The sequence below is a fragment of the Podarcis cretensis genome (assembly GCF_951804945.1).
Source record: "Podarcis cretensis genome assembly, chromosome: 12".
Lineage (NCBI taxonomy): Eukaryota > Metazoa > Chordata > Lepidosauria > Squamata > Lacertidae > Podarcis > Podarcis cretensis.
In genome coordinates this window covers 29,985,264-30,007,059 of record NC_137181.1, presented here as the reverse complement: position 1 = coordinate 30,007,059, position 21,796 = coordinate 29,985,264, and the positions used below count along the sequence as shown (strand labels likewise).

Here is a 21,796-nt window from a genome sequence, read left to right as displayed (position 1 = left end):
ACCTTTTTCATTTCATTGTAAATCATTTCCCAGAAAGCCTTAATATTGGTTAGTTTTTCTAGTAAGGCCATTTCCCATACAATTGGATGCCATTGGTCCATGTCTACTCCTGACAGGTCTCTCCACTGTCTGGCTATGAGGCTTCTGGTTGCTGAGAGTAGGTGGGTTATAAGCTCTGTATAATGTGAGTGGTCATTATGAACTTGGAAGATGTTCAGCAGGGCCATTTCTGGAGGGAGTTCTAATACCTGTTTAGTTATTTTGCATATCTCTTGTAGGACTGCTGTCCAGAAGGGTTGAATTTTAGGGCATTCCCACCACATGTGGAGGAATGTCTCAGGCTCTACCAGTTGAGCTATATATGTGACATCACTGTGCTGCTCTGGTAGACAGTAGCAGACAATATTTTTGGAAGAACCAGTTGCTATGTCAACACCAACATAGCACTGCTATACTGGCGCAGTGAAGAAAGAAAAAAATCTGAAAGATCCTCTTCCTTCATGCCACTTTTAAGGGTACAATCCTGTTCCCACTTACCTAATGAGAAACTGGATTGAACTCCCCCTTCCCCGCAAATAGACACACATAGGATTGCTCTGTAAATCAGGCAGAATTTGTTGAAGCCACAAATCCTATTTCTGATACCTTGCAGTAATAAACCCTTTGAATAGGGTTGCCGGATGAAAAAGAGGATAGGTCACCTGCACTTTGAAAGTTGTGCTGAAAACTCAGTTTCAGCAGGCCATGCAAGTTATGCTTACTGAAATTCCCTCTTCTACACAACTATTAAAAATGCACCTGACTGTGCCTCTTTACCAATCTGGTCATCCCAACTTTGAGCAGTTTACAGACAAAAAAGTAATAGCATATGAGAGGAAGATTACAACATTCATTAGTCTTGTAAAGGTTGCAGAAACAGCTATTTAACAGGACCTGAATTAAATGATGTGCTCTTGAGACCCACAAGGTGGAGCTCAAATCATCTTTCTTTCTTTCGCAAAACTAAGGACTGAGAAGAGTGAGCCCCACATTCAGTGCTGTCAAACAGGCAATGGATATTAACAAAAGTACAAAACTGTCGACACACTTCATGTCAGTTTATTTAGTGTGAAATACCAACTGCTTAATGATTAAAGATACAATAAAATACTGCGACTCAAGTCTGCCTGAAAGCTACATATAGAGTAACTCTCTGTTGCTTCATCAGAGATCTTTGAGGGGCTAGCAGTTGTGTGGGAAATACACTTTGCGAAGAGTTGACTCTGGCAATGGAAATGATCTTGGATGGTGGGCACCAACATGGCATCCTCCAGATGTTGTTAGACTCCCAACACCCATCTTCCGCAGCCAGCATGGTCAATGGTCATGGATTATAGGAGTTGTCATCCAGCAACATCTGGAGGGCACCCTGTTGGGTACTCCTGGGAACCTTGTTCGGTTTTGTGAACAGGCAACAAATTGGTCCCAGATTGAAACTAAATACCACACAGGCATCTTGTATCTGTTCAGCTTGTCTAAAGCAAAAACTTTGCTGGACTACAACTGAAGCTTTTTCCTGTTTGCTGAAAAGCTATAGTTTTTATTCATTCATTTCTGAATTGCTTACTAAGGTACATCTGAAATTAATGTTTTCAAAGTGATTTACAAAATAATTACTGTACATATGTAAAGGTAAAAAAAGGTAAAGGACCCCTGGATGGTTAAGTCCAGTCAAAGGCAACTATGTTATGTAGTGCTCATCTTGCTTCAGGCTGAGGGAGTTGGCGTTTGTCCACAGACAGCTTTCCGGGTCATGTGGTCAGCATGCTTCTGGCACACAGAGGCGCATGGAAACACAGTTTACCTTCCCACCAAAGTGGTACCTATTTATTCATATTTACACATGTAAAACAGTTATATAAATTGGTGTGTGTGTGTGTGTGTGTGTGTGTAACAATTTACATTTTACAATTTACATTTTATTATGGAAACAGTTGAAAACAATTGCATTTTTTAAAAGAACAACTATATCTATATAAAATATGAAAATATAAATCTAGAATAGCTGCTTCCCTCTAATTGCAATCCAACAACCACAGAGTACAATGCCATCTATTTTAATCTATTACTTACTCTTTAGATATACAGTTATCTCACAATCAAAGTAGTTAATAGGCAGTAGTTAATCCTTAATTTCTGTGTATGTGATAGTAGATCCCAAATTTGATCCTAAGTTATTCCCATTTTAGAAAATAACAGACCAAGATATGTGAATGTTGGTGGATTTGTTTAACCTCTCTTTTTAGGTTTTCAGGAAAAGTGAACTACAGTATAAGAGGAAAACGTTTTAGAAGCTGTGAGGCAGCATCCAGCCAGTCTCCACATCAACCTTTTCCCAACATTCCCACACATTCAGGGTCTGCCAGGTTTCCAAGAACATATCCATGAAAAGAGGCTAATGGAAGCAACATTTCCCAGACAGTCTGGAGACCAGCCTGAAGTTGTTACATAACAACTACCAAATGAGAAAAGAACTACTAACTTTCCTATAGACCAGGGGTGGCTAACCTATAGCTTTCCAAATGTTGTTGGATTCCAGCTCCCAAGAGCCCAAGGCAAGGCTGGCAAAGGTTCAATGGACCTGTCATGTGATTTTCATGAATGCTATGAAAGATAAGAATGCTAATAATAAACTGCTAATGACACAAAGAAAGAACTATATGATAAACTTGACAATAAATTTATTTCAGATAATTCTGAATTAATAAACATAGTGACACAATGTTTGGTCCAATCATATAGGTCCCCAAAGGTGGCAAACTGGTTCATTTCTGATTAGATTTTCTGTATAGCTTGAAATAATTCATACCCTTACAGCAGCATATGTTAGTCTGCTCAAATTACTTGGTTTGGGAAATGCTGGAGCTCATAAGTGCACTTCCTGGACTTTACACGACTGAGTCTTTATTTTCTTTGTAAGGTATTCAGAGGCAACAGTTGCCATGCTGATCTCAAAGAAACGAAGTTGCTGGCATCCATCTGTCTCAGGAGACAATGGAAGAGTGCAACTTTTGGGGTGAAGTCAAACTGCTGGAAGGTTGCATCGCCTGCTGTGGCTTTAGAGAAACGTAGAGACATGTTGATCTCAAAGAAAAGAAGTTACAATTACATTTACATTTACAATAGTGAGTGGAGAATAGTGAGTGGAGCCTTCATCCCCTGCTCCTGAGGAAATAGGTCTGTCTAAGTGGACTTTGAAGACTCATTCCCAGAACCACCAACAGCCCAGGAGAACCAGCTACTACAAAGGGAGGCCCACTGTGTGCATTCCAGTCCACTGAAGCACATGGCTGTGTAACAGAATGCCAGCTTTCTCCAGGGAAGCTAGGATGATGATCAGAATGATAGTGATCATTTTATGAATTACTTTCTACAAGTGTGTGAAGACAATTTACAAACACAATTGAAAAAAAAACTAAAAAAAAGTTTAGAAAACAGTACCAAAAATAATAGAAGATCAGTTTACAACCAAAACAAGATAACATGCAATCCAGAGTCATTTTCATCCAGTTGGAAACGCCTGTTGAAACAAAAGTGTGTTCAGTTGTTTGGGGAAAGTACAAATAGTGGATGTTTGTCATATCTCAACAGGAATCCTGTTCCACACAAGAGGGGTATACACACTGAGAGCTTTGCTCCATGTTGCTGTGGAGTGGACTTCTGATATTTTATGTATTGGGAGGAGAAACTCTCTTGCAGAATGCAGAGGCCTACTGGACATATCAGAGATAAGGTGCTTTATCAAGCTGCCCCTGAGCTGTTTATGGTCATAAATGTTAGCACCAAATCTTTGAACATGACCTGGTAGAGGATTGGCCATCTTGCTCTAAGACTGCTTGCCATCAGTTGGCTCTAAACAGCATAAAGCAACACTCCAAGCTCCGAGTGAACTTGGTATCTGGCTGCTCTCCTGAATCCAGCTTCACAATGAGCTGTCCCTGGTCCTGATCATTTGCTGCTGGGCCTGCACCTTTCCACACACCTAGCCAGAGCATCTCTGTGGGACCCAGCCTGGAATGGGAGACAGACAAAGACTGCAGTCCTAATTATGTCTACTCAAAATTCAGTGGGACTTTCTCCCGAGTAAGTAGGGTTATGACTGCAGTCTTAGGCTGCAATCCTGAACCTATTGAAGAGGAAGCGAATCCTATTGGGCACTGAAGCTTCTGACTAAATGGACTCAGGCTGTGCCACATCTGTAGTACTTATTGTGCTTGTCACACAGAGGCATAACAAATCTGATAAAGTGGACTCTAATCCATGAGAACTTCTACCATTATCAGTGTGTTAGTCTTTAAGGTGCCAGAAGATTATTTGCTTATTTTTTTCTGCAGCAGGCCAACCTTTGGAAAGAAATCTTTAGTAATAACTGGAGTGGTAAAAGAATGTGTTGATAACTGCAAATGGTTGTTGGATAGGTGTTGTCCCCTACCCTTTGCAGGACACTGTGCAGCCTGTTTCATGCCTTAGACTGAATGCATGGAGGGTGATTGTAGGGTGCTGCCCCTGCTTACAACCTCCATGTGTCTAGTTTATTGACTGTGTACAGCTCTATGTGTGTAGAGCTCTCTCCCCACTGCTTCAGGACCCTGATTTCTCCTGATTGTGAGTACAGGTCTTTACATACATGTAGTCCATAGCAGGGATGGGCAGATCTGGGTCCAGCCGTAGATCCCTGGATGATTTGCAGTAGATGGCCAAGGACTTAGGACTCCCCAAAGTAGCAGCTACAAAATGACTCCCTAATTTATACTGTTGAAGTGAAAAATGTTGAAGTAGATATGTTTTTGGAAGCACTGTGAACTCTGTTTCTTTTTGAAATAATTTGAAATAATTCATGGGAGCAGAATCCTTCAGTTCTAATTGTTGAACCAACTGTTGAAGAATACACCAAACCCAAGGGAGAGCCTAGAGAAAAAGTACCTCCGTAGGTCGTGAAATTCACTGATGCGCAGGTAAGATAATGTGTATCTGATTAGAGTGGCTGGGAAGCCCACCAAAGCACCTTATGAGCAGTCTGAATCTGCACAAGTGTGCAGGTGGACATGCTCCACTTCTAAGCACAAAAAATAGCTCCACCCACTTACACCCATCTGCCAGGGGTTCTAGTTTGGCCTATAGGTCAGTTAAGCTGATATCACACCCATAGGCAGGTGATATCAGGTGATGGACAGGGGTGTGGCTTTCAATATGGTATTGGCACACACAACCAAGACATCAGGATTTAACACCAGCAGCTGACGAGTGGGGGTTAAAACCTGTTCCATTTTTGGCAGTGCATGCCAGTTCCCAGCCATTGTGCCCTCAGGTGATTGACAGGTAGCAGCTGATGGCACCGAAAAGCTTCCCCACCTGTGGCATAAAGGCAACTGCTAGCATTCACTGGTGTGTGTGTGTAGGTGTAGTGAATAAACAGGTGTACCTGTTTCCAGATGTTTTCAAAGCTCATCTATAACCTTCCCCAAATTTTGGCCATTCACTGTAATGCACACATAGTATTGTGGTTGCTTTCTTATCTCATACAGGAAGCATTATTGAATAATAAGCATGGGTGTGCTTTGGAGACATGGCAGGGACAGGCACAAATGCCTGTAGAAGTTGTTTGTAAGAAGTACCGCTTTCATTTACTGAATAGCAAACAGCAACCAACTCTATAGCAAACTCTCTGAATGGCTGTTCCTTTAAAGTTGTTTATGCTCCCACCCAGATTGCTAGACCTGGCTGCATGCCTAACCACTCTGCATTCAACTTGGACTAATAAAACATGAATAAAGGATCATGAAAAATCCAGATGCAGGGTTCCCTGATTTGCATCAGGACTAATTATTTATTTAAGGACAGCTGTGCTTAAAAGTATTTAAAAACAAACCAAAAAACCCAGCGACCCTAGGAATGCATTTTCTAGTTCATATTTGTTTACAGACTATTTATTCCCAAGCTTGCTGATTTGGTGTTCTATAAGGTAAGATACCAATATTTTAGAAGTTGTTTTTCTTAGCAAAAAATTCAAATGGGACTTGAAACAAAATGACATAATAATTATCATCATATTATTAAAATGACATTGTATTGCATCTTTTTTGGGGGGAGGGAATGAATTAATTAGATCAAAGTACTGGGTGATGTTAAACAATATTCTGTAAGGAGAGTTTGGAACTGGAAAGTGAAGCGTATTGTTGAAATGTTTCATATTAGTGATATATTGTAAATGCATTTCTCTAAGATATTCTTGTAAGTTGCATCTAAGGCTAGAGGTGGTTTTTTACTAGGATAAACTCAGTGAAATTAACTTCTGCGTTGATATGTATGGGATTGCATTATAAGGCTGCTGTCTAATGCACAATTACCTGAGATTAAGTTCTACTGAGCTCAGCTGGATTTACTTCTAAGTAGACATACATAGGATTTGGCTGTAAGTCACAGTACAAGTGTGTTCAATCAAGCTGCTCATCTATCTTGTAAATCTAACCAAATATGCATATGTCAAACAACATCCCATGGACTATGTTAAAGATCATACTATAATAATGGAAAACTTAGTAGTGGCTTTTTGTTGCTAAATAATTTTCTTTCTAAAATATGGGGTTACATAAATTAAAATCAATGCCTATGAATTCTTATGTGTGTTAAAATGAAATTTTGAGGCATGCTCACTTCAGGCACCCAAATGAGCAGCATTGTAATAAAGCGGTGAGCGAGGCTCAAAAGGTTTTCTACACAGAATGGAGAGTTTGAACTTTGCACATATCTCAGAATGTAACTTGCGGCACGATCTCATGCATGCCTACTCAGAAGTAGGCCCCATTCACTTCAATGGGACTTGCTTCCAGGGGAGTGTGTGCATAGGATGACAGTGCTAATTCCTGCTATTTAAAGTGATTTCTCTGCATCAATTATTTCCAGCGTTTATAATAGCTGGTATTAGACCATGGGGCAGCTTGTTTTCTTGTAGGAGAATGCCAGGTACAGTATACCTGAGAATATTTCAAAAAAGTGAAAAGGTTGATACGGCTTTGGACAACAGGAACATAGGAAGCTGATGTAAACCAAGTCAGACCAATGGCCTATCTAGTCCAGTATTGGTTACTCTGACTGGCAGCTTCTCTCTGGGGTTTCAGCCAGGGATATCTCTCAGCCCTACCAGGAGAAGCCATGGGATTGAACCTGGGACCCTCTGAATGCAAAACAGATGCTCTGTCCCTGAGCTATGGCCCTTTCCCCAAGGGAAACGTTTATCATGCTTTCTGGAAAATATGTGTATCTAATTCATGAACTAGAAGGGCAAGGCTGTCTGTCTGTTTAGAACAGGGGTAGTCAACCTTTTTATACCTACTGCCCACTAATGCACCTTTCTTGATGGTAAAATTTCCTTACTGCCCACCAGTGCTCGATGGAAGGAGAATTCAGCTTGTGCCGTAGAACCCCCTACCGCCCACCTAGAATCCTGAAACGCCCACTAGTGGGCGGTAGGGACCAGGTTGTTAACCCCTGGTTTAGAACATTTCCCCACAATTTCCTACCATATACAGTCGTACCTCGGCTCCTGAGTGTTCCAGTTTTCAGACGTTCTTTTGGAAGCTGAATGTCTGATGGGGCTTCTGCAGTGGCAGAGGAAGCTTCTGGGGCACCTGGGGCAAGGCGCCCAGGGGCAGGGCAAACAGCTCATAGGGGCCCATAGGGGCTAGGGATGGGGTGCGCCATGGAAGCTCCTGCAGCCAATCAGAAGCCGTGCTTTGGAAGTCGCACGTTTCGGAAGTCAAACAGACTTCCGGAACAGACTCTATTCAACTTCTGAGATATGACTGTATACACAAGGCAGCTTGCAGTATAAGAGCTTAAAACAAATCGTTTTAAAGCCAATAGGGTTACAGGGAACCAGACAGAGGGCCTTCTCGGTAGTGGCGCCCACCCTGTGGAACACCCTCCCTTTAGATGTGAAGGAAATAAGCAGCTATCCTATCTTTAAAAGACATCTGAAGGCAGCCCTGTTCAGGGAAGTTTTTAATATTAAACACTGTATTGTTTTTAACACTTGATTGGGAGCCGCCCAGAGTGGCTGGGGAAACTCAGCCAGATGGGCGGGGTATAAATAATAAATTATTATTATTATTATTATTATTATAGTAAAATAAAATTAAGCAAACAAAAACAAAAAGCAAAAAGGCAGAACAATGGAAGGAACATTGCTTAAAAAGATAATGATCATAACTTAAGCGTAATTTTAATTTTTAAAAATGGGAAGTAATTTTATTCTATTTTTTAAGCCTGGGAAATTGGCGGCACGGGGTGGTGGTGCCCCCAAACAAGGAGCTTGCTCTCCTTGCCCTCCATTTCTGAATTCATTGAATAATAGTATTGTAAAGTTGGAAGTGACCCCAAGGGTCATCTAGCCCACCCCCTGCAAAGCAGGAATCACAGCTTAAGAATCCCTGACAGATGGCCATTCCATCTCTGCCACTAACATATGCTGCTGTTTTCTTTCTTTCTCGCCCTCCCAGAAATATACTACGCCCCTTCTGTTCTTCCCCCAATATTTTTTATCGGGTGCTGGCTCTGGTCAGTGGTAAGGTTGCATTATATTCATTGAGCAAATGTGTGTTAAGTAGTTACAGATTTATTATTAATATGCACGAGACATTAACAGCTCTTTTTGTTTTTATTAGCAGGAGCAGTAAGTGACCCTTTGATTTTTGAATCCCCGTCGCTATGTGGAAAAAACATTCTGTCTTTTGCCTTTTGGTTTTGGCTGTTACTACAAACTGTGTAGTGTATGGACAAAACAGAAGAAGGGGACAGAAGCCAAGTTCTCTAACAGGAAAAGCAAACCTTCAGGGTAAAGTCATTTTCTTAGAATTTGCTATAGGCTGCATGAAATGTTTCCAAGCGCAATGGAATAATCTCCAAGGGAAAGTGGCAAATTATTAATATATGGGGATTTTGTATCATTTTGGTAACAAGTCCTGAGTTCTATGGGAACAGCATGTTTTCCATTAAGACCAGACTACAAGGGACATAATTATTCTATTCTAAAAGGCATGTTCCCTTTCACATAAAGAAACTCAACAGACTTTTTTTCAGGTGGAATGTGCTACTGGAAAATGCATATTGCACACCCACAATTTCAGAATAGATTGGAATATTTATTTCCTTATTGAATAAACAAAATATATTGTTGCAAGGAAACCTCTAAGCAGTTTACAATAATGGAAAATGAAACATTAGCACTATAAAAAAAAAATTAAAAAATCCCAGTTGAAACCAGGTATTTAAAAACTTTCAAGAGACAATTCTAACCAACAGTAGCTAAAAAGAGATAAAGCACATGTGACTTCTACATGTTTGGATTGGCTTGCTGAAACAAAAATGTTTTAAGCAGATGCCGAAAAGAGTATGATGAAACCATCTGTCTGGTGTCAATTGGCAGGGAGTTCCAAAGTATAACTGCTGCTACACTAAAAGCTTGATTTCTTACAACTGCAGAGCTAGTATTATGAGGCACCTACAATAGTGTCAGTTCTGCAGATCAAAGTGGTCTAGAAGGCATATATGGGATCAGGTGATCCCAAGCTGTTGTGACACCTTGAACTTGGCCCAATAGCAAATGGGCAAACAGTACAGATCTCTGAGCAGGGGGGTTATATGCTGAAAGGCTCTCACTCCTGTCTGCAATTATGCTGCAGCATTCTGTACTAACTGCAGCTTCTAGATCAAGCACAAGGGAAGCTCCATACAGAGTGCATTGCAGGTATCCAATTTTGCAGTCACCAATGCACAAACTCCTGGTTTCCCGGGACAGCCCTAGATTCAAACTGCATGCCTGCTCCTTCAGGGCAGTGCAGCCCCATCCGGCTCAGGCAACTGACTCATTTCTAGTTGTTGTTGTTTTCATTTTCCCTATCATACACACATAACAGGCAAACTTCTTAGGGTTTTCTTTAATTCAGAGCAGAAGAAGCCATTGTAATGTAAATAGATACAGTGCACCAAAGGTTGCCTTCAGCAATATGCCGGCTGTCCTGATTCTATGAAGTCATATTAAAGCAGATGTGAGAAACCAATAGCCCTCCAGATGTTGTTGGACTCCAGCTCCCAACAGCTCCAGCTGTTGGTCCAGCCAATGGTCAGGGGTGATGGAAGTTGTAGTCCGACAGCATTCAGACGTCTTGCAACAAAAAAATCCCCTGTGTTGCAAAACAGAACGGTCTGATAAACATAAAGCAGCACATAGGCTAATAGTATACTAACAATATTTATATAACACAGTTGAACTGTTTCTTAATTCACAATCAGAAAACATACGATATTTACATGGAGTCACGAACTAATAAGAGAACATTCAGACGTCAGCAGGTTTCCCATTCCTATATTAAAGGACTGCAGCCCTATGTTAAATCAACACTTCCAATCCCTACTTCAGCAATACTATTATGGCGGAGGACCTTAAGGGCCACAAATGACAACATTTGGAGGTCCCAAGTCTCAAGGTGGTTAGGTTGGTCTCAACTAGGGACAGGGCCTTTTCAGTACTGGCCCCGATCTGGTGGAATGCTCTGTCACAAGAGACTAGGGCCCTGCGGGACTTGACATCTTTCCGTAGGGCCTGCAAGACAGAGCTGTTCCACCTGGCCTTTGGTTTGGACTCAGTCTGACCCTTATGTTTCCCTCCCCTTATGGTTTTGATCTATGGGCTACTTTTAAAATGAGGCTGCATTTTAAATTGCATTTTAACCTGTATTTTAAATTGTTTTCCCCCCCTATTATGTTTTTACTGTAATTTTACTGGTGCTAGCCGCCCTGAGCCCGGCTCTGGCCGGGGAGGGCGGGGTATAAATAAAATTTATTATTACTATTATATTATTGTTATCATGTGAATTGAGAACATAAGAACTGCCCATCTAGTCCAGTGTCCTGTTCTCACAGTGGCCAACCAGATGCCTTTGGAAACCCACAAGCAGGACCACCACTGACTCCTGCTTGTTCCACCATTTATTGAGAAGAACCTATAACTGGATTGGAATCCCCCTCACCTCTTCCCTTTCTATTTGAAACCACCCCATGTTGTTGTCTTCTCCCACTGCGGCTTTGTTCCCCATTTTTGAATGATCTCTGTCCCGTCTTGCCCTCCGCAGCTTCCGTCTGCTTCATCGATATCATCTTCGTCCTGGACAGTTCCGAAAGCGCAAAAGATGTCCTGTTTGATAAGCAGAAGGAGTTCGTCACCACCTTAAGCGACAAGGTTTTCCTCATGAAGCCCACCAGAGTCCGCAGGTATGACTTCAGACTGGCAATCATGCAGTTCAGCAGTTCGGTCAAAATCGACCATCCTTTTACCGAATGGAGAAACTTGCAGACCTTTAAGCAGGAAGTTGCCGGGATGACCTTTATCGGGCACGGCACGTATTCCTATTATGCTATTTCCAACGCTACCCAGTTGTTCAAAACAGAAGGCCGTAAAATAGGTGTCAAAGTGGCTTTGTTGATGACGGATGGGATCGACCACCCAAAGTCTCCTGATGTGCAGGGTATATCTGAAGCAGCCCGGGCCCTTGGAATATCGTTCATCACCATTGGCCTTTCTAAGGTTGCCAATCAAGCCAAACTGCGTTCGATATCTGGCGATTCGCCCGGGAAGCCTGTGCTCATCCTCAACGATCCCAACCTGTCAGACAAAATACGGGACCAATTGGTAAGTAACATTTTTTAAAGGGTTCTTCTTCTAGTAATAGTTTCGTAGACTCGTAGAGTTGGAAGGGTCCACAAGGCTCACCTTGTCCAACCCCCTGCAATACAGGAATCTTTTTGCCCAACAGAGGGATTGAACCCAAAGCCCTGAAATTCAGTCTCACTACCAACTGAGCTATCCCACAGCAATAGTAGCCACCAATGACAGGGCCCTTTAAGTAGTGGCATCCCACTTATGGAACAGCCATTCCAGGGAATGTTGCCTGGTGACCTTTTTGGTGCCAGATTAAAACCTTTCTGTTCACCTCAGCCTTTTAAAAAAACCTGATGTGGCCTGGGCCTCTCAGCTTTTAAATCTGAGGGGGTTTTCTTTAACTTTGAGGGTACAATGATTTAATTTTTTGCTTATTTTGATTGTATGATTCATGCCTAATAATAATAATAATAATAATAATAATAATAATAATATTTTATTTGTACTTCACCTATCTGACTCGGTTGCCTAAGCCACTTCTTCATAGCAAAATTGTTTTTCTTACTCATTGACTGTAAGCCACCCAGAGAAGTTAATGTTATGAAGTGGCATACAAAGGCTGCAAATAAATGAATAATTAAGAAAGAAGGACTTGTAAGGAACCAATGTTTTAGCATGGCAGCATCAACACTGCGTGTTGCCATCTGGCTAGTGCTTTCACTGTATTCTTTTCAGCACCTGCTCAAAACATAGATGTTTAGGCAAGCCTATCCAAACATGCAGAAGTTTCGTGCAGCTACCGTTGATTTAAAATCATCTTTTGGATATTTTTAAATTCTTGTTTTTAACTGTTTTTTATTGGTAATTTCAATATTTTATTCCCCCATAAACATCTTAGAGGGTTTTGTTTTTTTAACAAAAAAAACCCAATCCAGTGGTACATAAATTTCGATAAATAAAAATCAAATGGTCACTCAATCAATATGGTGACCAGGAATGACTTTAGCTATGTAAGCTCTCCATTCCTGCTCAGCTCCTGTGACACACAGTGGCTGGCTTGAAACAGTAGCATTCCAGCCTTGTGCCCATTCAGATCACACACCACTCTTCTGCTAACTTTAACATATGAATGGGGCAGCACATGTTACTGGGAACATTCAAGTGGGAAAAGAGGGCTTATGTTTGTCAGGTCTTATTTATTCATTTATTTAGAACATTTGTACCCCATTCTTCAGTCAAAAATGCTTCCAGAGCAGCTTACATGCAATCAAAACATGGCAGATCCTGCCCACAGGCTTACAATCTTAAAAATGGAAATGACACACAAGGGAAAGGGAACAGGGAGGGAAGAGGAAAACCCAAATCCCAAATCTGGCACCAATTTCTAAACAGTCGTTTCCATAATGACCAGCTGGCACAGTTCAGGGGCAGGAGGTGCCTGATGGCGATGAGACGAGCCCTGCTCCATAACTCTTCCCCTGACTGATGGAAAGTCTGCCCCCGGGTTGACTGTTAGGGGAGAGGAGGCCTGGTGGAGCTGGTCTGTCATAGCAGAACCTATGGAGATCTTCCCCCATGGCCAGCAGTGGCCTGTGGCTCAGGTGACTGGAGCCTTGTGGCTGGAAACAGAAGGAGGGGAGAATGCTTTTGTGGTCAGGTTGTGCTTGTGGGCTTCCCAAAGGCAACTGGCTGGCCAGTGTGAGGAGGTTGGGTTAGATGGGCCATTGATATGTGATCCAACAGACTCTCATTATGTTCTTATCTGGAGATGCTGGGGATTGAACCCAGAACTCTTTACAAGCAAGGCAAATGCGCTACTACTGAGCTATGCCCCTTAATTATACCATGGCATAATGAGAAAGATTAGCAGTTTGCTGTCAAATAGAAACACAGAAGAACAACAGGATGTGGTAAGGTCAGACAGCAAGAAATATTAGACATTGTAGAAGACCAAAGCTCTCAAGGGAGAACTGGATGCGGAAGTTGTGAATACATAAATGGCAAATAAAGAAATGAGCCTCTGGTGGCTCATTTGAAGAAAACATATTACGGAAAGGAATAAGTGAGGCGGACGGGATTTGTTCTGATCTTCTAATAGTCAGCTGGGTTTGAGCCTTGCTGTTCCATTTTACATATTCATACTCAGCATGAAGTTTGGGTAAACAGAGCTAATGACTCTATCATATCAGGTTTACTTCGGTATTTCCAGAAGTGTTTTTCCTGCTGCACTTTGACTTTTTATGATATTGTTTTAGCAATGCTTATTCTTCCAATATGTAAGCAACTTTGTGAGATTCACCTGAAAAGCGATTCATAAATGCCTGAAATAAATATTGTTGTTAACCAGACTAATCTGAGTTGAAATGGCATGTCATGCTAATATATATATATTTAATTGTTTTATCTTCCAGGCAACTCTATTTGATGAGCGGGTAAGTTGATCAGCTTTTGAGTATTCAGTGGCATGTCCATCATCCCTTCCATTTCCAGTGTTCAAGTTGTGAGTGCTGTTGCCTTTGTAGTCAAAACAGCACCATTCGCACATGCACTACCGTGAGGTATCAACAGACATGAGGGGGAAGGTTTGCTGAAGTACAAAAAAAAAGAAAAAACCTTTAAGGGGGAAGCTTTAGAATGGAGGAATGAGGGGACACACACAAAAACAGACCAATGATTTGAACATGTTCTGTGACCACCATGACATGCTAGATTATTGTGGGGGTGGAGAGAACTGGGTGGGAAGAGGAATGAAATGGAGTGTCTGGACTCCTGATCAGCAGCACTGCGCACTGCAACATTTTGTTGCAGCCCCCACTTTTCATGGGTAAATATATGCTGATTCCCAGATAACATTTCCTGCAAAAAGATAATGTCCTCATAAGAAAAAGGGGTGCACATGTGCACAATCATGTGATTCCTCCATGTTCCAGCTGGCCCCACCCCCCAAATACACACCATCGCTACCATCATAATCAACTTGCACTCTTTCCAACCAACACAACCCAATAGTGCCATTCCAGTGAATGACACATGCGTTGTTAGAAATTAGCCAGGTGCCAGGCGCGTTTTGCTACTGGTGTGATTCCAATTGCAACTACGTGGAGATTTCTGGGCGCAAAGTTGGCAGCCACAGTTTAAAAACCTCTGCCTTCGTCCATCATTTATACCATTTCCACTTTGTGTGTTTCTCCTCCTTGCATACTGGGACAAGTGAATTGTTGTAAGAGCAAGCTGCAGTCAAGCAATATAGTTGAGATCATAGAATCATAGAACTGTAGTATTGGAAAGGACCCCGAGGATCATCCACAGATCAGCATAAACATGGAATTCCTCCCCCCCCCCATGTTATCTTTTGCTGTGTATACACCATATATTTAAAGCACATTCCACACACACCACACAGAATCCCAGGACCTGTAGTTTTTAGCTCTCACAGAGCGACAGTTCCCAGCACCCTTAACAAAATAAGCTTTACATAGAATTTACTGAAAGGAAGGGACCTAACTTAGGCATGTTAATTAACTTTGATGGGTCTGCTGTGAGTAAAATATAGCCCGCATCCACACCATACATTTAAAGTGCTATGATACCCCTTTAAACAGTCATGGCTTCCCCCAAAGAATTCTGGGAGTTGTAGTTTGCTCAGGGTGCTGAGAATTGTTAGGGAGTATCTTTTCCCCTCCCAGAGCTACAGTTCCGAGAGTTCGCTGTGAAGAGGGATTGATTGACCCACATTTCCCAGGATTCCTCGCGGGTGGAGGGAGAGGAAAATGTTCTTTAAATGTATGGTGTGTATGCAGTTTTTATCTCTTTAAGAGGAATAGATCAAACAGAAACAGCATGGAAGTGTTTTTTTTCTCTGAGAGGCCCAAGCAGCTGTGCAAGGACTAAAGGTCAGAAGCATTCCTCCTTTTCAAGGTGGCTGCCTGGGCCTGTGGGACCGGAGGAGCGGATGCAGGGGTGGGAATCGGAGTGACTTGTTCTCAGAAGCAAGAAGCCAACAGAGGCATGAAAGGGAAGTTGCAAGGGAAGGGAACAGAAAAGATTTCATTCCATTGGGGAATCAAGGCCACTTTGGATGCGACAAAACTTCCCACAGGGGAAGCACTTCTGTGTAACCAGGCAAGATGCAGGATGATAAAAGCACATGTGTGTTTTGCCTGCGCATGAGTTTTGCATGTTGAGAGCTGAGCTAGATGTCATGGATCCAGGTGATCTACCAATCTACCAATTTCCTATTAAGTGTGAGAAGGGGTGTGGATTGCTCTGTAAGGTGGGCAGTAGTGTGGTATGCGTGTTCAATTCTTCTCAGCCAGTTTTCTCCCAGTGGGGTTTTGATAGTCATCTGAAAATTGGGGGGGGGGGAGTACTTTGAGAGAAGATCACGTCAAATAAATGTCTCCTGTCTAGCCCTCCTGTCTTTAACTTGCCCCCAGACTTCAATGGAAATCTGCACTACCTACAATGTGGCACATGGGTTGTGTTGCTGTGACATCTAGTCAGTCTCCGAGAAATTGTAGTTGCATTTAACTGCCTGGTGCATGGACACTGTGATACCCATAGCTATACCCATACCCATACCCATCACACTTTTGTGGGCCTCATGTAGCCAGTCTTTGTGGGTGATTGCCACTTAACTTGTGTGCGTTCCCATAAGGACCAGGGTTCAACTTCGATGCTACCCTTAGCTTCAGAGGCACTCAGAAGAAGCAAGACCTTCCACTGTTTCCAAGTGGCTCTGAAGCCAAGAGTGAGGACAAGCTGGAGATCACACTCTTCTTCTTAAGTTCCAGGCTAAGGAGAAGGGCAGGCACTTTCTGTATGGCCTTGCGCTGAAGCCTGACTTCACCAGAGCTCTACATAATATAATAGACAAGACACTTCCCTTCTCCTGGGGTCCAGTAAGAACTTCTTTCTGATTATGGGAGCCTCCAAAGTCCAGCATTACATCGCCGATGAGACTTAACTCCAGTTTTCCATTTCTGGTGGATAGTATCAGGTTTTCACCAGACTAATGAACCAGTAGTATCCTGGGACAATTTGGGACAATTGCATTCATAGTTGGAAAGGTGAAATTATAACATTGCTGTTTCTGTTGAACCCATAGTGTGAGCAAAAGAGCTGTGAATGCGAAAAGGGAGACCGAGGACCTCCAGGACCACCTGTGAGTATATTTGATGGGCAGTAGGAACCTTCAGATTTCCTGCTTATAGTTTATAGAAGCAAACTACCACACATAAAAGCTTAAAGGAGAATATAATATGTTTAAGTGTGCCTGAAGGAAAAGAAGGAGGAATTGTTCACTCAAGAAGAAAGTATAAAAAGCACCAGGTTAAGTTAGGCTGACCATGTGTTCTGCTTTACAGGGTACAGTCCTCTATTTTAAGGAGTTCTCTGTTTGACAGACTGTCCAGTCCAAATGTGGTTTAAAGATAAAGAACTGTAGGAAGGGAGAGAAAGCAGGGACCTTGTAGTTATCCATCAACATTTAGGACCCGGACAGCTGTCTGAGAATGGACACAGGTCACCTGGTCACACTTTCCCCCGCTTTGGAACCATGCATAGCATTTCAGTACCAGTAATGGTTTCTAAAATTGCATCGATTCACAGAAATTGGGATGTGCAAACCTTATGCAATTCTATGTCCTCTCAAAACAAAGAGGGTATATACTCTATTAATGATATTTCTCTCTCCTTGTCCCCTCAAGGGTGGTCATGGTGGCAGAGGGGATAAAGGTGATCGAGGAACTAAAGGAGAAAAGGTAAATCGCCACGAACACCTCCCTTGTTCTCTTACAATGGCAATGGGGCCTGCCTGAGAGGTGCAAGAACTGAGTTCCAGCAAGTTCCAGTTGAAAAAAAATGCCCTGGTCTTGACTGTTGTATTTTTAACAAGACTATGGTCAAAGTTGGGTGTGAGTGTAGTATAAAAGGAAATAATATTTCCAAATATTTTCACTGGCTTCTACCTTTTTTTCCAGGGTGAGGCTGAGAAAGGAGAGCCTGGAGAAAAAGGTGCAGAGGTACGTGAATTATTGCTGTTTCCAATAATTCAGTGTGAAGTGTGTTTCTGCTTTCTCACAAGCCCTGTTCTTTAATCTGTCTCCTCTCTAACTGTCCTCTGTTTTGATACGCTGTTTCGTCACAGTGGGACTTTGCAAGCAGAGCCATCACCGTAGCTCCTTTTGCCGCCTTTAACTTACCATCTCAGACGTCACAGCAGCCTATGCAAGACTTAGCTGTTCTGCCCAAGGCTAAGAAAGATCAAGGTGGAGTTGTATCTAACCACAGCTGGTAGGACAAAGGCGGGGAGCCCAACAGTAGGTTAGAGACAGAGCTAATGGTGGGAAGAGCCAACTAATGACAGTTTTGTCTTCTTCATTGCTGAGTTCTATAAGGGCAATGAGGAGACTAAGGAGGAGGCTGGTACTACCTAAGAAGACAGGCAGATGGGGCTGGCCAAAGGCAGACTGAGACTGGTGGGGCAGTGTTTCATTTGCCCAGATGAACCAGCCTCACTGGTTAGAGTGCTGGACCATGACTGGAGAGACTCAGATTCAAACCCCCACTCAACCATGAAATCCACTGGCTAATCTTTGGCCAGTCTCTCTATCTACCTTACCTACTTCACGGTGTTGGGAGAACCGTGTTAACTGCCTTGACCTGCTTGGAAGAATGGTAGGTAGTAAATGTAATGGTGAGGATATTAATCGTAGTAAATAGCGAGGTCTACAATCACAATGTAAATCAAGTTGCCAGTGGTATTGAAACAGTGGGTCTTCAAAAGGTGCCTTCAAGAGTTGATGGATTTTGAAATCTTTGGAAGAATGCTTATATATGTGATGTATAATCATTGCCTCACTATCCTATAGAAATAGCAGCCTGTCTTGCATGTGGAAACGCTAATGCTAACACTTCCTTTCTGTCTGCATTTTAACGAAGGGAGCCAATTTGTTAATTCATTTCTTTGCACATGAATACTGCCTTCCTCCAATTAAATGAATGGAGAGAGCTCTGTGTGAAGATCAGAAGCATCTTATTCTCTCTCTCTCTCTCTCTCTCTCTCACACACACACACACACACACGTTCTTCAAAGGATGACATTTCATTCTTTCTCCAACCAGGTTATTACTCTGCCCTCCATGCTGATTAAATAGCATATCTATTTATCATATTCTTGATATTGTATTAGTCATGTTAAAATAACTTTATTCTGTTCTTTTAATAGGGAGGTGCTGGTTATAAGGGAGACAAGGTGAGATGATGTACAAATGCTTACTTATATTGCCATATTAAGCAGTTTATAATTAGATGTCTACAAAGACAATGCATTACAAATATAGGGGACGAGTTGTAAAAGAATCATATTAATAGAACCAGATGAAAGAATGAAGAGATATGAATACAGTCCATAAAGTTTCACAAGCTAGAGTCTTTTGCAATGTAAGCTTCTTCAGAGTATTAGTATTGTGTTCTTTAGGATCCTGCTCTGGACTGAAAGAGGCTGGTAAGGACTAGTAGAATAGAAGGCTTAGAGGACACACTGGTCAGGAAACTTCAGAACAACTTAATTTTCTCTCTTTAAGAAGAACAGAACAGTAGCAGGAAACCCCTGACTCCAGCCATATACGACTAAATTCAGTGCCACTTAGCAACTAAGCTGCAGAATGACCCTATCAGCACAGGGCAGGCCGATTGAAATTTTGATAATTTATATCAGGGGCAGCAAACCTCTGGTCTTCCAGGCATTGCTGAACTACAACTCCAGTCAGCCTCACCCAGCATAGTCAGTGGTCTGGGGTGATGGGACTTGTAGTCTAGAGCCACAGGTTCCCAACCCTGATCTAGATTGTCAGAATAACCAGAGAATGTGACACTTCAACTTCCTATACAAAAACAAATTTGAATGAATCATCACCATGAAATCATGCCAATAATATATACTTTTTGCAGGGTGAGAGAGGGGAATGCGGAACACCAGGACTAAAGGGAGACAGAGTAAGTACCATAAGCAACTTGCCATATGCATACATACAAGCTGCGTCAAAATTCTGTTCAGAACATTGTGTGAAAATGCAAAGAGTGTTTTTCTTAAAATGGCAAAAGGCAATTATAACTGTTCTCATTCAACCTACCGGTGTTGGTGGAAGGTTAGTTAATTGTTAACTTGAAAGTGTTTCATCAAGAGAAATGGATCCAATCGATCAAAGTGGACCAGTTTGATTCTCTGGGAACACTGTGGCAATAGTCACACTGTTTCAGACCTCTATGGGTTGCTTTGAGATTCTGCTGCCTGAACAGGCTTTCCTTGGCCTGATTGAGAATTTCCATACTGCTCTAGATTTGAAGTGGCTTATAAAAATAAAGGTGCTTAGCAAACATACATAACTAGAAGAGTGTCATGTTCTGCCCCATGGAGGAGCTCAAGGGGTGCAAGGAAGCAAAGCAGGTTGGTTGTTGCAGCACCACAGAGAGCTCCTGGTGAGCAACTTGCTCCAACTCAGACAGAAAGTGAACTGGGGCCATTAGTGGTCTCCCATGGACTCAAGTCAACAAGTAGTTTAACAACCAGTCCCAGGGAATGGTAGCTTTGTGAAGGGAATAGGGGCCTCCTAACAACTCTCAGCATCCTTAACAAACTACAGATTTCATGATGCTTTGGAGGAAGCCATGACTGTTGAAGTGGTATCACAGTGCTTTAAATATATAGTGCAGTCAGGTCTGTTATTTTCAGTGAGTGTCCTCTGAGCAAAAAATAATTGAATACCACCTTATGTTTTAAATTTTGTAGGCTTTTTTGTTGCTGTAAGAAACATGAGGTATATAAATTTCTTAAATAGATACTCTGCCCCCTTTTGGAGAACTAGGGCTAACTTGCTGAAGACAAGACCTCCTCCTTGGAGTGCTCCCACCTACACCATTGAAGTTGTGAGGAAGGTGCTCAGTTTCTCAGGTCCAGGAGAAGGAACCTGTGATGGTCCTGGTGTCATGGGGTTTGTTTGATCAGGCCTGTAGCCTCTGGTTCAGTGCTTCACCAGTCACTAGCATCAGGCCTGGAGCCAGGAACCTGGTCCATCTCTTAGGCCGGTGACACTGTAACCTCCAACCTAATGTCCAAGTCACTACTTCACTTATGGGTCACAACAATGAGCCGGAATTGGGCAACCCAAAAATCAGTACATCCAGTATAAATATAAAACAATTCAAATTCAGCCTGAATTGAGAATGAACTGTGGCTTTCCAGATGTTGCTGCTCTTCTGTCAGCATAGCCAATCTGCAGGGATGATAGGAGTTCTAGTCCAACAGCATCTGGAGGGCCACAGGTTCCTCATCCTTGATCCAGACTCAAATTTGATTGGCCTGTTTTGTTTGCTCAGTCTGGTTTTTGTGATTGACGAGAGAGAAAACTAGTGCTTAATTATTTTAATTTGCTAATAAGGAATCCATTTGAACTGTCAGATTCTTAGTTCTTATAGCTCCATACAGCAATGTCAGTTTACACGGGTAGCAGGTGAAGACGTTGTAAGGGAGGATGTGAAATGTACACATGTGTGAAGTTAAAAGAAAATTAGTTAGCAGCTGGCAGTTTAAATGGAAAGGGGGGGAAATGGACATAAAGACCATATGTCGAGATTGTAGAAATGTAAGGAAATAGCATTTTAGTTGTTGTTTTTACTGAGGGCAAGGAAGGAGAAGGCATTGAACATCTGTAAAGGATTAAAAGGCCATAATGGATTAAGCACTAGCAGAAACTTCTGAACAGGCCAAAGTTCTCATCACCCACAGGATTCCCACTTACAACAGGAGATGAAGCGGCATTGCCAAAAATGAATGAGGAGGTTTTTTAAAAAGAAAGAAAGAAGAATAAGAGGCAGCAATCATGCCAGTGGAAAATGAGCAGACACGGAGAACACACAGCAGAAGCACAGAGCAAAAGATTGGGACACACAGCACTAATATTCTGGAGTACATTTATGATCTGGAAAGATCAGCACAGCAGTATAATTGACTGTACTGTTGGGTGTCCCAACAAAATGTAAAAAAAGAGAAAGAAATGAGGGAGATTTATTGCATAGTATTCATCAGTGTTTACTGGTGT

General features: G+C 42.1%; 1 protein-coding gene across 2 annotated transcripts in view; it reads left to right on the top strand.

The window, feature by feature from the left end:
- The first annotated feature begins 5,784 nt into the window (after positions 1-5,784).
- COL28A1 (collagen type XXVIII alpha 1 chain) overlaps positions 5,785-21,796 on the top strand; it is an 82,587-nt gene continuing 66,575 nt past the window's right edge. Inside the window, exons 1-9 of one of the 2 annotated variants that reach the window (XM_079948159.1) lie at positions 5,785-6,001; positions 8,706-8,872; positions 11,169-11,725; positions 14,107-14,127; positions 16,803-16,859; positions 17,404-17,457; positions 17,677-17,718; positions 18,925-18,951; positions 19,650-19,694. In XM_079948159.1, coding sequence (XP_079804285.1) covers positions 8,746-8,872; positions 11,169-11,725; positions 14,107-14,127; positions 16,803-16,859; positions 17,404-17,457; positions 17,677-17,718; positions 18,925-18,951; positions 19,650-19,694 — 930 coding nt within the window. In that variant the 5' untranslated portion in view covers positions 5,785-6,001; positions 8,706-8,745. Of the gene's footprint in view, positions 6,002-8,702; positions 8,873-11,168; positions 11,726-14,106; positions 14,128-16,802; positions 16,860-17,403; positions 17,458-17,676; positions 17,719-18,924; positions 18,952-19,649; positions 19,695-21,796 lie in introns of both variants that reach the window. The other variant, XM_079948158.1, reaches the window with a different exon arrangement.